Source organism: Branchiostoma floridae, chromosome 5, assembly GCF_000003815.2.
Source record: "Branchiostoma floridae strain S238N-H82 chromosome 5, Bfl_VNyyK, whole genome shotgun sequence".
In the NCBI taxonomy this organism is placed as follows: domain Eukaryota; kingdom Metazoa; phylum Chordata; class Leptocardii; order Amphioxiformes; family Branchiostomatidae; genus Branchiostoma; species Branchiostoma floridae.
The window spans coordinates 10,829,804-10,844,234 of record NC_049983.1 but is presented as its reverse complement, the minus strand read 5'-3'; the positions used below and the strand labels follow the sequence as shown (position 1 = coordinate 10,844,234).

General features: G+C 43.2%; 3 protein-coding genes across 3 annotated transcripts in view; 2 read left to right on the top strand and 1 right to left on the bottom strand.

The window, feature by feature from the left end:
- The first annotated feature begins 629 nt into the window (after positions 1-629).
- On the top strand, positions 630-2,901 carry LOC118416166 (leucine-rich repeat-containing protein 70-like). The gene is made up of 2 exons (XM_035821245.1): positions 630-2,469; positions 2,888-2,901. The coding sequence occupies exons 1-2, from the start codon at positions 648-650 to the stop codon at positions 2,899-2,901; spliced, it is 1,836 nt and encodes a 611-aa protein (XP_035677138.1). The 5' UTR covers positions 630-647.
- A 2-nt stretch (positions 2,902-2,903) lies between these two features.
- LOC118416557 lies at positions 2,904-9,369 on the top strand. The gene is made up of 3 exons (XM_035821698.1): positions 2,904-4,538; positions 4,815-6,076; positions 6,380-9,369. Exons 1-3 carry the CDS (start codon positions 2,913-2,915, stop codon positions 8,811-8,813), a joined length of 5,322 nt encoding a protein of 1,773 aa, XP_035677591.1. The 5' UTR covers positions 2,904-2,912; the 3' UTR covers positions 8,814-9,369.
- Positions 9,370-10,657: 1,288 nt separating this feature from the next.
- Positions 10,658-14,431, bottom strand: part of LOC118416165 (DCC-interacting protein 13-alpha-like) — a gene marked incomplete in the record, with an annotated part of 33,110 nt that continues 29,336 nt past the window's right edge. Inside the window, 3 exon segments of the mRNA XM_035821244.1 lie at positions 10,658-12,305; positions 13,698-13,807; positions 14,115-14,153. Of these exon segments, the coding sequence (XP_035677137.1) occupies positions 12,269-12,305; positions 13,698-13,807; positions 14,115-14,153 (186 nt within the window).

Here is a 14,431-nt window from a genome sequence, read left to right as displayed (position 1 = left end):
GGCTTTGACATTGGCTTTAATGCTTAAACCACAGACTTGGCACATCTGTATAATCACCTTGCTTGACTCTCTCTGAAGCCATGCTTAGGGTAGTGCATCTAGGAGCACAGCTGTAACGTTATGTGGAGCAAAGTATTCTAGTGCCAAGTACATGGTAGTACGGTTTGGCATAACAGTCTAAGCTTTATCTTAGCTATCAGTGAGGGATGTACACAGTGGGATCCAGAGTAGATAGAGGTGATAATGGGTTCATAGACTCCACACTGCGCTGACTACGAGAAAGGAAAGGCAGAAAACAATGAAGATTTTGAAAAAAAATAGGCTTATGTCAAAGCAGATGTCTTATGTTCAATATCACCAATATCTTTTTTTATCCATCATTTGCATACGATCCTTATGCGTGAGTGACTTTGACATGTTTAACTGGTTATTCTGGTCAGATGTTATGAACTGTTCCGCCGGTTCATTCTAGTGACGCTGAAGAAGAGTCACTCAAAATGTTCAGAAATAATTCTCCGTTTTTTAAATCCAGTTATAGAGATTGAACTGTATTTGAATATTGTTTATTAATAACTTCCTAGCCTTCATCAACACATTCTATAAATTGTTGCAGAATCTTGACAACAATGGATGGACGGAGAAGCACCATGACGTCATGGCTGGTGCTGGCCTCCCTGTGCGGCACGTTAGCGGTGACGTCAGCCCAGCCCTGTGCTTCCGGCTGCACCTGCTTCGGCCCGATGATGGTCTGCAACAGCGCCGGTCTCAGGAACGTACCACAGAACATCCCCTCATCAACAACACATCTCTACCTGAAAAACAACCGGATCTCCATCATCTACAGAGAGGCGTTCTTAGAAGCACCGAAACTCTCCGTTCTCCATCTTGGAAACAATTTCCTCAGTAACCCGTTCATCCAAGAAGGCAGCTTCGACAATCTGGTCAATCTTGAGACCATCGTTCTTTCCGATAACAAGTTGTCGTCCTTTCCCTATCGGAAGTTGCGAGGACTGCAGGCAATGCTCCAGAACTTGGACCTCTCAGGTAACCTCATCAGGCGGATAGAACCCGGCGTGTTATCCCAGTTCAAAAACCTACGGGAACTTCTGCTAGCCAGAACCGGTCTGAACGAGATCTCGCCAGATACATTCCTGGGGCCAGCGCTCTTACAGACTTTGAACTTGGACTTCAACAACCTGTCTGTCGTTCCTACAGTTGCTCTTCAACAGCTTGGCGAACTGAAAAAACTCAGCCTCCGAGGGAACCCTATAACCGAGGTAGCTTTCGAGGGTCTTCCTGTTTTGAAATATCTGGACCTTGGCGAGATGAAGTTAACAGAGCTAGGCGAGGACGTCTTCCAGTCAATGCCGTATCTGGTAATTCTACTCCTCGATGGGAACACATTGTTGAGCCAAGTCGACCCCAGTGCCTTCTTGTCATTGACTAGGTTAAAATATCTGACTCTGCACAACTGTGGACTAGTTTCGCTCCCTCCAACCACACTGGACACCATGTGGTCGCTACAATCTATTTCACTCAACCAGAACCCATACCGGTGCGATCCGGATATTTGCGGTATGGTCTGGTGGATGGAAGAAACGGAAGTGGAGCTTCTAAACAGAGACAACATCACCTGCAGCCAACCCAGTGGTTGGGAAGGCATGCACGTAAATGTAACGATCGCGGAAGGAGTTTGCAAACCGGAACCGGAAATCATAACTCCGGAAGAGCCGGAGACTGAGGTGACGGACAACGATACCGAACTAATTGAGGAGAACTTTGATCCACCTCCAGTTGACGTAGAAAATGAGAAAGGTGATGACGTGGATGATAGCGATGATGATGATGATGGTACTGATGAGGAGCAAGTAATAGCGAATACCTTGACGGCAAATGGAAAGGTAGAAAACGGAGGAGAGGAAAGGGCAAATGTAGTCACCGATGCTCCGATAACAGAAAACGAAGGAAAGGAAACGGTCAATGAGGTTACCGATGCTCCAATCAGCAGCCCAGAAGAGCAGCATAGCGTGGAAGACGAAAATAAATCAAGAGAAACAACAATTACAGTTGTAGGTCGCCCGGATTCTCCGACTATCATTCCAAACGAGACACCTACAGAGAAAGATATCGTAGCTGAGAGCACAAAGACAACAACAGAGCCAAAAACAAACGTTGATGCTCCAAACGGAGAAGAGATGGAAAGTTCCAAATCCACAGATGTAGTAGACAATAATACTGAAAAGCCACTCCCACAACCATCAATCAACCTTACAGAGAGGCAAGAGTTAAAATCACCAGAGTCAGAGGGTAGAAAGGCGGAACCAGAAACAGAAGCGCCAACCGATCCTGTAGCTACAACTCCGCGGAAGAAAAAGACGAAGGCCAAACCGACGACATCTTACGAATGGGGAGGAACTGATTTTCCAGACGAGCGGACGATATATAACGAATGTCCCCAAGGTTGCAGATGTAGGCGGTGGTACGTTAACTGCAGCGACAGTGACCTTACGGCTGTTCCTCGCAGTCTCCCAGTCTCTACGCGTTACCTGTACCTTTATCGCAACAAAATAACGGCTCTACCAGCAGGAGCGTTGAACTATCTACCGGAACTGAGATTACTGGATCTCACAAGCAATTTGATCACGAATGACGGCCTAACGTCTGGCTCATTCAAAATGCTCAACAAGCTTGACGCCCTCTATCTCTCGACCAATCGACTGAGGAGTTTTCCAAAGGAAGAGTTAGCACCTATTGCCGACCAGTTGGAGTACCTAGCTATTGCCGGAAACTTCTTCCAAAACATCCCGTCTCTTGCCTTCGAGGGCTTTACGAGACTACAGCAGTTATTCATGGGTAATATGCGACTTACTGGTCTTGAACTCAACAGTCTTCGTGGGCTAGAAAATCTGCAAATGCTTCATCTGGAATATAACAAGATGTCAGCGGTACCAACAAGGGAGCTCATGGACAAACCGTATCTAAAACATCTTAGTCTGAGAGGAAATCCGATAAGGATGGTGAAGGAAGGTTCTTTTCCTCATCTGCAAAGTTTAGAGATGCTTGATCTTGGGGGCACAGCAATCAGAAATATCGGTCAGCCAGCGTTTCGTCCACTTACAAACTTGAGAACACTTCTGTTGTCTGGTAGCTCCAGGTTGGTTCGACTGAAGAAGAAGTCACTGCTAGGCCTGACGAACTTGCGTTACTTGGACGTGACAAACTGTGCCCTAAGGGACATCCATCCGGACGTCTTCCGGGACACGAAGAACATTTACCGGGTGGCTTTCGCGGACAACCCGTTCATCTGCAGTGCCGCTATTTGCCCCATGGTTGACTGGATCAACGAGAAACTACCCAACACAGACTTCATGAACATCGAGAGAGCGACGTGCGCTGAGCCCGATTTCTTGCGTGGAAAGTCGTTGCTGACTTTACAGGGAGCACTCGGGCTCCCTTGTCGTAGCCGGCCTGCAAATATCGAAGAATCTCGAAGCATCGCAATCGCATTGGTCGAATGTCCGATCAGTTGCGCGTGTCAGGGGCAGTCGGTTGACTGCAAGAACAGAGGACTGCGCGAGATTCTAACAACGTTTCCTGTCCAAACAAAGAGTCTGGATTTAGGAAATAACATGATTGGATCCATTCCACCTGGAACATTTGTGAACCTGCCCAACTTAGAGCGGCTGAACCTCGAAAACAACGACCTTCGCGACGACAGTCTCGCATCAGGGTCCTTCTACGGGCTCAGCCAACTGAAACATTTGAACCTCTCCAACAACCAGTTTTCGTTATTCCCAGAAGAGACTCAGTCTCTCGGGGAGACTCTCGAAGTGCTGGATTTATCGGGGAACAAGATTTCGCGAGTGACACCAGAAACGTTCGCGGACTTTGAGAATCTGCAGGTTCTCCACATGAAGAATATGGGTCTGAGGAGACTGGAGAGATCATCACTTAATGGTATGAAGAACCTCACTACACTTCATCTGGATAGCAACAGGCTTACCATCATGCCTAACAAAGAAATCCAACCACTCCGCTCACTGAAAAACCTGACAATGAGAGGAAATCCCGTCAAACACATCTCCAAGAAGTCCTTGTACCACTTCCCTGCGGTAGAACATCTCGACATACGTGACATGAGGTTGAGAAAACTAGGGAAAAGGATCTTCAATCAGCTACCTTCTCTCAAAACCCTCAAACTCTCCGGGAACGTCCAACTGTCGTCAGTTCACAGGACCTCTCTCGCCGCCCTGAAGAATCTGCAACATTTAGAGCTGGACAACTGCAACCTGACGACGCTGCCACGGGAGACACTGGAAGACTTAACCTCTCTCTCGTATTGTACGCTTCAGTCGAATCCGTGGAAATGTAAAGGATTGAAGTTTTGCGGCTTGTACGACTGGTTGGTGCGTGGTTCGGTCGAAGTTCCCTTCCAGGACGAAATACAGTGTGGGTCCCCAGCTTCAGAAAGGTGGAGACCGTTGAGAAGTGTGTCGATCAGTAAGATTTGTGGTACCACTGACACAAAGCCAACCCAGGTTAGTGGGGTCTAATTAAAAAATAATCTGTAGAATGTAGCATTTTGCATGCATAGATCAACAACTATACGAAAGAGCAATTAATCTGAATAGTTTGTAAACTTGATTTGCATGTACTGATCATAAGAAAACAAAGTCTGAAATAAAAACCGTGTGGTGTGACGACAAAACTTAACAAGCTTTGACAAACTGGTTTGATAGATGTAAACATGTTCTTTAGTTCATAAAAAAATATCTTTTAATAACTAATAAGAATAATCGCTTCCATCCTGACAGGTTCCTGAGATGCAGCCCACCACTCCTCAACTCAACGACACTGTGTGCCCGTCCAACTGCAGTTGTAGGGACGATAACTCCGTGTACTGTAGCAACGCTGGCCTTAACGCCATCCCAACCCCTCTAGCAGAAACCACGGCCAGCCTTTTCTTGGATAATAACAACATCTCCGAACTCAACCCCTCTGAGTTTGAAGGGTTACCAAACTTGCAAGTACTAGACCTGACTACCAACTTGCTAACCTTTGACAGTATTGACGACATGACGTTTGCTCCCCTTACGAAGCTGAGGTACCTGTACTTGAGTAAGAACAAATTTACCAGTATCCCCATGTACGTGCCTTCATCGACGTACTATCTGGACGTACAGGGGAACCAGATAACTGGAGTCAGAGAGGATGTACTGTCAGAACTATTACGTAACGTCCCGTCACTGAACTGGATCGCGTTGGAAAACAACCCATGGCATTGTGATCCTGACGTCTGTACGTTGAGAAAGTTGTTTGACGCGGGAGCCATAAGGCTACCGTACCCCGAAAAGATGCTGTGCAGCACACCGCCCAATCTGAAAAACCTGGCGGTGATGGGGCCCTACATCAAGCAGTTTTGTGAGACTGATGGTTTCCCGTCTCCAGGTTCTGTGGAGGCGAATGTTACTACAGTTACCACAACTCCAGCCACCACGACTGTGCCGACAGAAGTGACTACGAGGACGAAGGACTGTCCATCGATGTGCACATGTACATCCGAAGGTTACGTCAACTGTGCGAATGCAGGCCTTACCAGTCCTCCTTCTAAGCTTCCCGCAAGAACCAGACACCTTAACCTTGCCCAGAACCTTATCCGGTACATCGGAAAGGAGGATCTAAGAGATTTGCCCGACCTTAAGGTGCTAGAGCTTCAAGGCAACGGCATGACGAACAACGGTATTGAAGACGGCTTCTTCGAGACACTTTCGTCACTAGAATACCTCTTTCTGTCAGACAATGAGCTTACCTCCGTGCCCGAAAAGCTACCACCTAAACTCTACTACCTGGAGTTACATGCCAACCGCATCACCGCACTCCCGAATCGTATTCTGTCACGGATCTTTGAGAACCCCGCGAAGCTGCCGACCCTGACTCTTCACGAAAACCCGTGGACCTGTGACAGAAACCTGTGCAGACTGATACAGTGGATACACAGCGGGGCGGTACATGTGCCATACAGAGGGCGGATCGTGTGCGACTCTCCTGAAGAGTTCCGAAGGACAAGACTGCTCAGGTAAGTGACTTTACTGGCAACCATATAACGCATCCTACTCTTCAAGCAGATCCTACGGTAGCATAAGATAGTATCAAAGGCTGGCAGAGAAGTGGAGCCGGCCTAGGAGTGTGTTTTGCTCCCGGAGTGGCTGATGACTCCCTTTGGCCAGTTGTACTACTTAGCCAGCTTTGATACCATTTTACGCCACTGGTAAATCTGCCTGGAGATTTTAATCAGCCAACAGTATATAGAGTTAAAGAATAATCTATAAATCAACACATGATCATATTTGAGATTGATGAATTGTCTATTCAATTCTAGGTGGGGCATGACGACCAACTGCAACGACGAGCCTGTGGAAACTACAACCGTCACTTTAACAACGACAGACGTAGATGCAGACATCATTCCTAGTTGTCCAACTGGCTGCCTCTGCAACGTCGCAGATGGCTTCGTGGATTGCAGCGGCATTGGGCTTAGAAAGTTCCCGAGCAACATTCCACCGGGCACGAGACATCTATCTCTCGCGGACAATTACTTAGAGGAAATATCTGCACAGTCAGTTGCTCACTTACAAGGAGTCGAAGTCCTGGACATAAAGAACAATCTGATTACTCTTAACGGGTTGTCTGAAGCGCCTTTCTCTGAACTCATCGGGCTGAAATTTCTGGTCCTCACGAACAACAGACTGACGCAGATTCCGTCACCGGACACTTTACCTGATAGTTTGAAAGTGCTTCACCTTGACAACAATTACATTTTAAGCATACCTCCGGAGCGATTCCGAGCTTTGTCAAAAGGCCTTCCTTCCTTGGGAACCCTGTCCTTGCGCGGTAACCCATACCGATGTAACCGGCAGTTCTGCGAGCTGTACACCGCCTTGTTAGCCAGTCGCACCATCACCATCCCCTTCACTGATCGTATCGCGTGTTACGAATCCCGTAGTCAAGGTGAACCTTTCATGGCAGAGGCTTTTTGCAGCACGCTTGATAAAGACGAAAGCGAATCAAATCCAACTACTCCAACAATACCGTTTGAGCCGTACCCAACCTACCCCTCTATAGTAGTAGTCGACAACGCCGACGCTGGTATCGAACAGCCCGGACCGACTGTACCCGCATGTCCGGACGCGTACCCAGCCTCAAAAACTGCCTGTCCAAAACGCTGTAGATGCACGCATCAAGTCATAGACTGCATCAGAACAGAGATGGAGAAAATCCCGGTGAACCTTTTTGCTGACACGAGAAATCTCTTCCTTGAAGCCAACCGGATTCAGGCGGTTCCATCCTGTACGTTCTGGGGGCTGCCGAATCTTCAGCTGCTGGATCTACACGGCAATACTCTGAAAAACGAAGGTCTCGATCAAGGGTCATTCCTTGGAATACGAAATCTCACCTACATTTACTTGTCCAACAACCTGATCTCGAGTGTGCCGGCTCATCTTCCAACCACATTGCTCTATCTTTATCTTAACCATAACCACATTTCAATGATACCGACAGGTATCTTTGATCGACATGGCAAACTACGGCGACTGTACATTGAACATAATTTGCTAAGAGACAGCGGTATCGAAACCAACTCTTTCCAAGGATTACGTTCACTTCGCTTCCTCAGCCTCGCCGGTAACCGACTTCTATTCGTACCAAAGAACATGCCACAGAGTCTCACTCACCTTGTATTAGACGATAACAAGATAGACTTCTTGCCTCCAAAGTGTTTCCAAGGCCTACACAAACTACAACTGTTGTCCCTCAACAACAACAGCCTACCGGATCATGGAATCCACTCAGGGTCGTATGCCGGTTTGCACAAGCTGACTCGGCTGTATTTGTCCAACAACTCACTCAAATCCGTGCCATACGGACTTCCAAAGACCCTGGAGGATCTCAACCTCGACAGAAATTCGATCTCAATTCTAGACCGATCGAAGCTGAAGAGTTTAGAAAACTTGTTGAAGCTGTCTCTTGCGTGGAACAACGTCACCCTCCGCGGCATCCCGCCCAAGATATTCGACGACCTCCGCGAAATAACCCACTTGGACCTGGACGGAAACCACATCGAGAGCGTCCCTGAATATCTCCCACGAAAGCTGGAGATCTTGAAACTTTCAAACAACCTCATATCCATGATTCCCAACAACGTCTTCCACATCACACCTAAGATCACCGAGATCCACCTAGCTAACAACAGTCTAAGTAACTTCGCAGTTCCACAGCAGGTGTTCTACAACTTGGATGATCTGACCACTTTGGATTTGTCCGGGAATTACCTGAACACCGTGCCAAGCGAGCTACCTGGAAACTTACGGTACCTTTTCCTACAACAAAACTACATCACAGACGTGAAGGCAGATATGTCTCACATGGGCAAGCTGCAATGGCTCGTTCTCGGTAACAACAGGCTGACAAGCCGATACTTCCCACATCAGATATTCTCCCATCTTGGTGAACTCAAACATCTGGATCTTTCACACAATTATCTGGAAGAGGTTCCGCCAAATCTACCGAGAAGTTTGGAATTTCTGTATCTGAACAATAACGGTATTGAGACTATTCAGGAGGACACATTCATGGGGCTACCGTTTTTAAAGGCTCTGGACTTAAGTAACAACTACCTGGCTGAAAGTAGAATAGCTTCAGGGTCACTGAGACGGTTGTCTGCTCTCAGGTCGTTAAATCTCTCCGAAAATGACTTCAGGAAGCCGCTAGCTAAAACGGAGTTACCCTATAATTTACAGGAGTATAACCCTTAGATCCAAAACGACTTCAATAAAATCTACCGGCTACGATTCTATTGAAATCTTCTGCATCTAAGGATATTGCTCCGGGATGGTCATCAATAAATGGAGTTTGACAACACTTTTAATTTCTGATTATGAAACATAAGTAGATTTATACTAAGTGATGTAATCAATGGAAGTATCTTAGAGAGTGACCACAAGAAATGTTAAGTTTTCAACCCATTCTATTGATGACCATTATTGAAAGAAGTCCGTTGTATAAATCAATACATTAAGTTTGTGGTATTAAACATCAGATATCTCACTTGGTCTTTCCATTCTCAGCACTTCCCCATCTTTTATTGAGGGAGGGCATTATAAATTGTAATATCAGGTAATCATCTGAGATTTAAAGGCTGGTACTTTGGCTAACTGTTTTCATGCCTTGTGTGTTTTCTTGTTGCCTAATTACTCGACAAATTTGTAAACATGGCCTTTTCACACCCTTTCTATCCGTCATCAAATTGACATTGACACGGATATGTATGCAAGTGCATTTATAAGGAAGACAAAATGGTGCAGAGGCTTAAGAAGAGCACAGTCATCTTCGAATTCACATTTTGGTTGTTTGGACATCTAAAGACAGCATGGATTGCGTGGACCTCCAAGACTTTTTCACACTGTCAAGACACATACCTTTCCTCGGGTGCAATTTAAACTACTTTTAAGAGGCCATTTTCATCCATTTAAATACTGCCTCAAGACAAAAAAAAATACAATAGTTAAATACAACCGTTACGGTAACCAGTTGCAAAAATTCACCAACTTCTGTACATGATTCCCAACTTTACCAAAAATGTACCAATAAGTTCCCTACAGTCTACCATTATATATGTACCATTGCGTACTACCGAACGAAATCTGTTGTTTACTTTCTTGTGCTTGTTGGTCTGCATCATTGTTGACTGGAAGGTACTTGTCAACAAACCAATGAAAGACGAGACTGCAGCATCAGATATGTCCCAGTAAACGAGGTTCTTTCGTAATTGAAGGCTCTAATATTACAAGCATTATTTACTTGTGCATCAGTACCAATTTCATACAAAAGATCGCTTTGGCAACATAATACTTCTGAAATACCAATTTAACATAACACAAGTATTTTTTTTTTAATCTACCAACTTGAAGATACAAAGCGCCAATTTCTCCTTCAATGTTATATTTCCTTTTATAGGGATAGAGATGTAAATATTTCTGCTTAGCAATATACTCAAGCAGAGAAATAGTATTAGAATGGTACCATCATATTCAATCTAAAGTACTTTTTATTGCTTACTGTGTATGTGATGTACTAGCTGTATTTATTTTCACTTGTGTGAGAATTGTACATAATGTTTTGATACAGATGATTGAGTGTAGCTGTCAACTGTTCACAGTTGGTTCAGAATAAATGGGAAAATCTAATTTGGGTGTGTGTTTGATGTTGAACAAGTATGTAAATTGTAATGAGGTCATTGCACTTGCAAAGCCTGTCTCAACCTCCTGATCAGTCCCCCTCCACCACTAGAATGGGAATTTTCTTAAAAACTACTATATTTCTTTTATTGTCTTAACACTGGGCAGATACATTGCATAATGGTAACTGCAAAAGAATTTGTCTGGAATAGTCTGAAATGTTTATTCACCCACATGACCCAAAAATATATATCAGTCATAAAGATTTACATAATTCACTATATCCTCTATACAGAGGCCCCTAAGCGCTAGATGCTTGGGATATGGAATGATGTTCATACCACCTCCAACTCAAGCAAAGCATTTATCACACAAAGAAATGGTTAGATTTGTTTATCAAATCACACACAGAGCCATTGGAGTCATTTTCTGTCCAATCTTATATATTTTTGTTTTCCTTTCACAAAGGTTCAGCGCCCAGATTTCTATGTAGTAAAGAAACTCTCACCACCTTCTTCCAAATTAAAACCCACTTCAAACAAATCGCTTAATACAATAACCCATTACAAACCTCTGTACAATGCAATCTTATCAAAATCAAAACTCCTCTTTATCTTTCTCTTACACAGACATCATATATTATTCACTCATCATATTGATTATAATACAAAAAGTTGGCCTTGCTTTGAACTGCTTTCTATAGCTGTTCCCTTACCAGTGTTGTCTAAAACTCTTCAGATCCCTCATCACGCACGCTGCTCTGCAGTCTTATCCACAAACCTCTTCTACTATACTGTACCTTAAAGGTGGCAACTTCTATAGAGCCTTATCTTATTTCCATTCAAAGGTATAAGGAATTCTTCCAAAACACCATATCCAAACATGTAGACAGTAGACATGTAGTGTCAAAGACAAATGCAATATACAATCCTTCAAGAGTTCAAGTTCATTAGAGGATCAAGTTTATACATTATAAAGACAAAAGTATTACTCCATACTTTTCTGTAGCAAGCCCCCCTCACACACACACCTTCTGGCATATTGACCTATCATTGGCTATCAATAAGAGTATTTTCATACCCTCCCATTTCACAGTAGAGTACATCACATGATCTATTCTTGGCTATGATACAGTGACATTATTCCCTCATACATTTGTACATGAGTTCACCATGATACAATATTTGTCAGTGTAACTGACGAAACACTACCTTATTGCCACACTATTCCTTCGTTATATCTGAACTTGACTTTATTAATTTCTTTCCTATATGTAGAAACCCTCTATTACTGTAAGACACCAGAGATAAATTTCTGATAAAAGTTGAATTTACATGTAGTTAACTAAGATAAGCCATTGATAGAAGCCTTTACATTTACAACTTATGCACAGACATAAGATTTTTTGTACATTTTGTAACTTATTTCTTCACCAAGACTCTTGCTTACACATATACTTGCTAGTTTTCTTATGGCTTTTAGATATTGAATCTACAGGCAAACATTGGATTTTCATCCATCAAAATACAACCTGACCATCTCCATACATTGTATGTGCTATCCATGTAACAACCCACATATACTTTTACATTGATGTTCTAAAAGAAATCAGCAGAACACATATCACCAAACATATATCTGAGAACATTTTTGTATAATACATGCTGGACATTATCCTCTGCATCAACCAAATGCATACCTGCTACTGGTTCAACTATGCCCCCTATATACACATGATGGTACTGCAACAAGCACTCCCAGTCACAACTCTATGCAACTTATGGGTTAAACTCCATGGCCAGCAAAGAAATACAGTCAACTGCTTAAAGATCACACATCTTTATGCACGATATCATTGTACCAAAGTCTAGCAGTTACTGAGCATTTATAGCATTACCTATTTAGATAAATAGTAAATCTGGATAAAATTCATGATTGTAAGTATCATAAAAAGACGAGAACAATAGTTTGAAAAAAATGCAGCATGCACATTCTTCAGAATGAGGCAGCCCACAAGCCCCATCAAGACTTAGCTATGCCTCCGACTCATGGTGGTCCCAATCCAACTTTCTGAAAAATGGAAATTGGAGGTTTGGTAACACTTTCTACCCCCCCAACGCAGATGTGGCATAAGCTGAGACCCATGAATCATAATGTTAGTTTGTTTCTTATGTTAGTTGTTATGATTGTTAGTTGGATGTTATGGTGAAGATTACAAAGCCATTATTTTGTGATGATTGATGGTTAGTAGCAAGAAATTTGATCTTTGCAATAAACAGTGCATTGCAGTTAAACAAATACTCTGACATTGAAAAAAGAAGGATCATTACATGATCATGAATGATAATGAGAGTGATTATATAGGATGTATGTAGATGTGATTTGGTGTGATGAAGGAAGTTATATAGGTTATGGTTATAGCTTATGCCACATATGTGTTGGGGGGGGGGACAGTCTGGCAAATTGGAAAATGTGAATAAATGGTGGGCAACACTAGGCCAAAGTTGTGCAGCAAAAGCAAAAAAAAAAGCTGCAAAGCCATTCTTATGTTTTATTTGGCACTATTGAAGAGCATACCTAGACGACTGCCTTGATGTACCTTATGATTGAAAGTGTGAAAGACACCTAAAAAATTTATACATAGGCCATGATTGATATGAATCATACTCTCCACCAACACAAACTTATATAAATATATAATGCCTTACAAACTCCCCTCTCCAAAAAAGTATGTCCCACCTCACAGCAGTATAAAAATAATACAGCTTCTGCACAGTCTGACTCACCCAAAGACCCAACACAGGGACTGCAAACCTGCCTACAGACTATCAGCCACCCAAAAATGCAGCACACAGCATCAGCAGTCCTGAAGGGTTTGTAGCTTCTGATCATGACAAAGTTCCAGTTGGAACAGAAAGTCACCAAAAACCAACATCCGTTTCTGCAGTTACTGTACCATAACTCAAAAGGGATACAACCCAACTGAACAGAAAACAACACACAAATGCAGGGTTGGACAAGTTTTCTAAAATTCACTTGTCCTATCAGGCAATTACATAAAAAATTTACTTTTCTACTTCTGCCCAAAACAACTTGCCTGAAATTTTAAAAACATTTTCCTCTGTCTTTTCCCTTCCAACAATAGAATTCTTTAAATTTATCACTAGCTTTATTTTTCTATGTTGGCTAATGTTTGATTTCATGATTGCAAAAAGCAACAAGTTTATAAAAATATCGAAAGAATCTTACTTGCCCGATCGGACAAGTAGGATATGCACTGTCCCGATCTGCATTTTCACTTGCCCGGGACAATCGGGCTAGTGGACTTGTCCAACCCTGAAATGCACATCCAGGCCAGCATGGTAGAGACCTTTGCGGCATATATCCAGACCAGTTCGCCTGCATACTGAAAGCAGTGCTGAGGATAGTGCGGAGGTCCTGAGAGGTGGTGTTGGTACCTACATGAGACTGCTGGTGGAGGTGGTACCGGTACCATTGGTCAACTGGGAGGAACTACTCGAGGGAGAGGAGGGTGGGGTTGCAGAGGTGGCCATCATGTTTTCCAGGATGCTCTGGATGAAGAAAAAACGATGAAATGATGCACTTAAGGTCATCATATTAGTCTTTAATTAACAGTTTTAAAACAGTTTTATGCTATCACTTGGTAAACAGAGAAAGGAGACAAAGTTGTTAAGAACGGCACTGAAGATCGTGAGGGTAAAAAACAAATCTAACATTTTTTTTAGATATAACAAGAGTTAAAACTGTAGCAAGCCAACCTTTACTCTGGTGCAGCCCCTATGAAAAGAGTTCTACAAACTATTACTGCCACATGCAGCCACTAATAAAAGAAAAATAATAAAGCAGCACAACACTTACATTTTCTATTTCCTTTTGCTTTTCAGCAGAGTCTTCCTCCTATAGAATAGGGAATGGCTACTAAATAGATGCCTGTGCACTACACCATGCATCTACATGTAGTTCCCACAAGGTGCAGCAAGCCACTTTCCAACCATGATTGTCAAGCTCTTAGAATTGGTATACTCTACAGTGCTCTTTCATTTAGGAACATACTATAATAGCAAACCAGCAGATTCTACGTACTACAAACCATGAAAGATCACCAGCATAAGTTCCATGCAGTGTACAAGAATTGAAAACAAAATTGACAAAAGTGGTAAGGAATAGGTAGCAAG

Bases quoted from the DNA above. Each gene is read 5' to 3' on its own strand.
- LOC118416166 (XM_035821245.1), top strand. From the start codon at position 648: ATGACGTCATGGCTGGTGCTGGCCTCCCTGTGCGGCACGTTAGCGGTG.
- LOC118416557 (XM_035821698.1), top strand. From the start codon at position 2,913: ATGCTTCATCTGGAATATAACAAGATGTCAGCGGTACCAACAAGGGAG. The intron at 4,539-4,814 runs GTTAGTGGGGTC...CCATCCTGACAG, and splicing joins CTGACACAAAGCCAACCCAG to GTTCCTGAGATGCAGCCCAC. The intron at 6,077-6,379 runs GTAAGTGACTTT...ATTCAATTCTAG, and splicing joins CGAAGGACAAGACTGCTCAG to GTGGGGCATGACGACCAACT.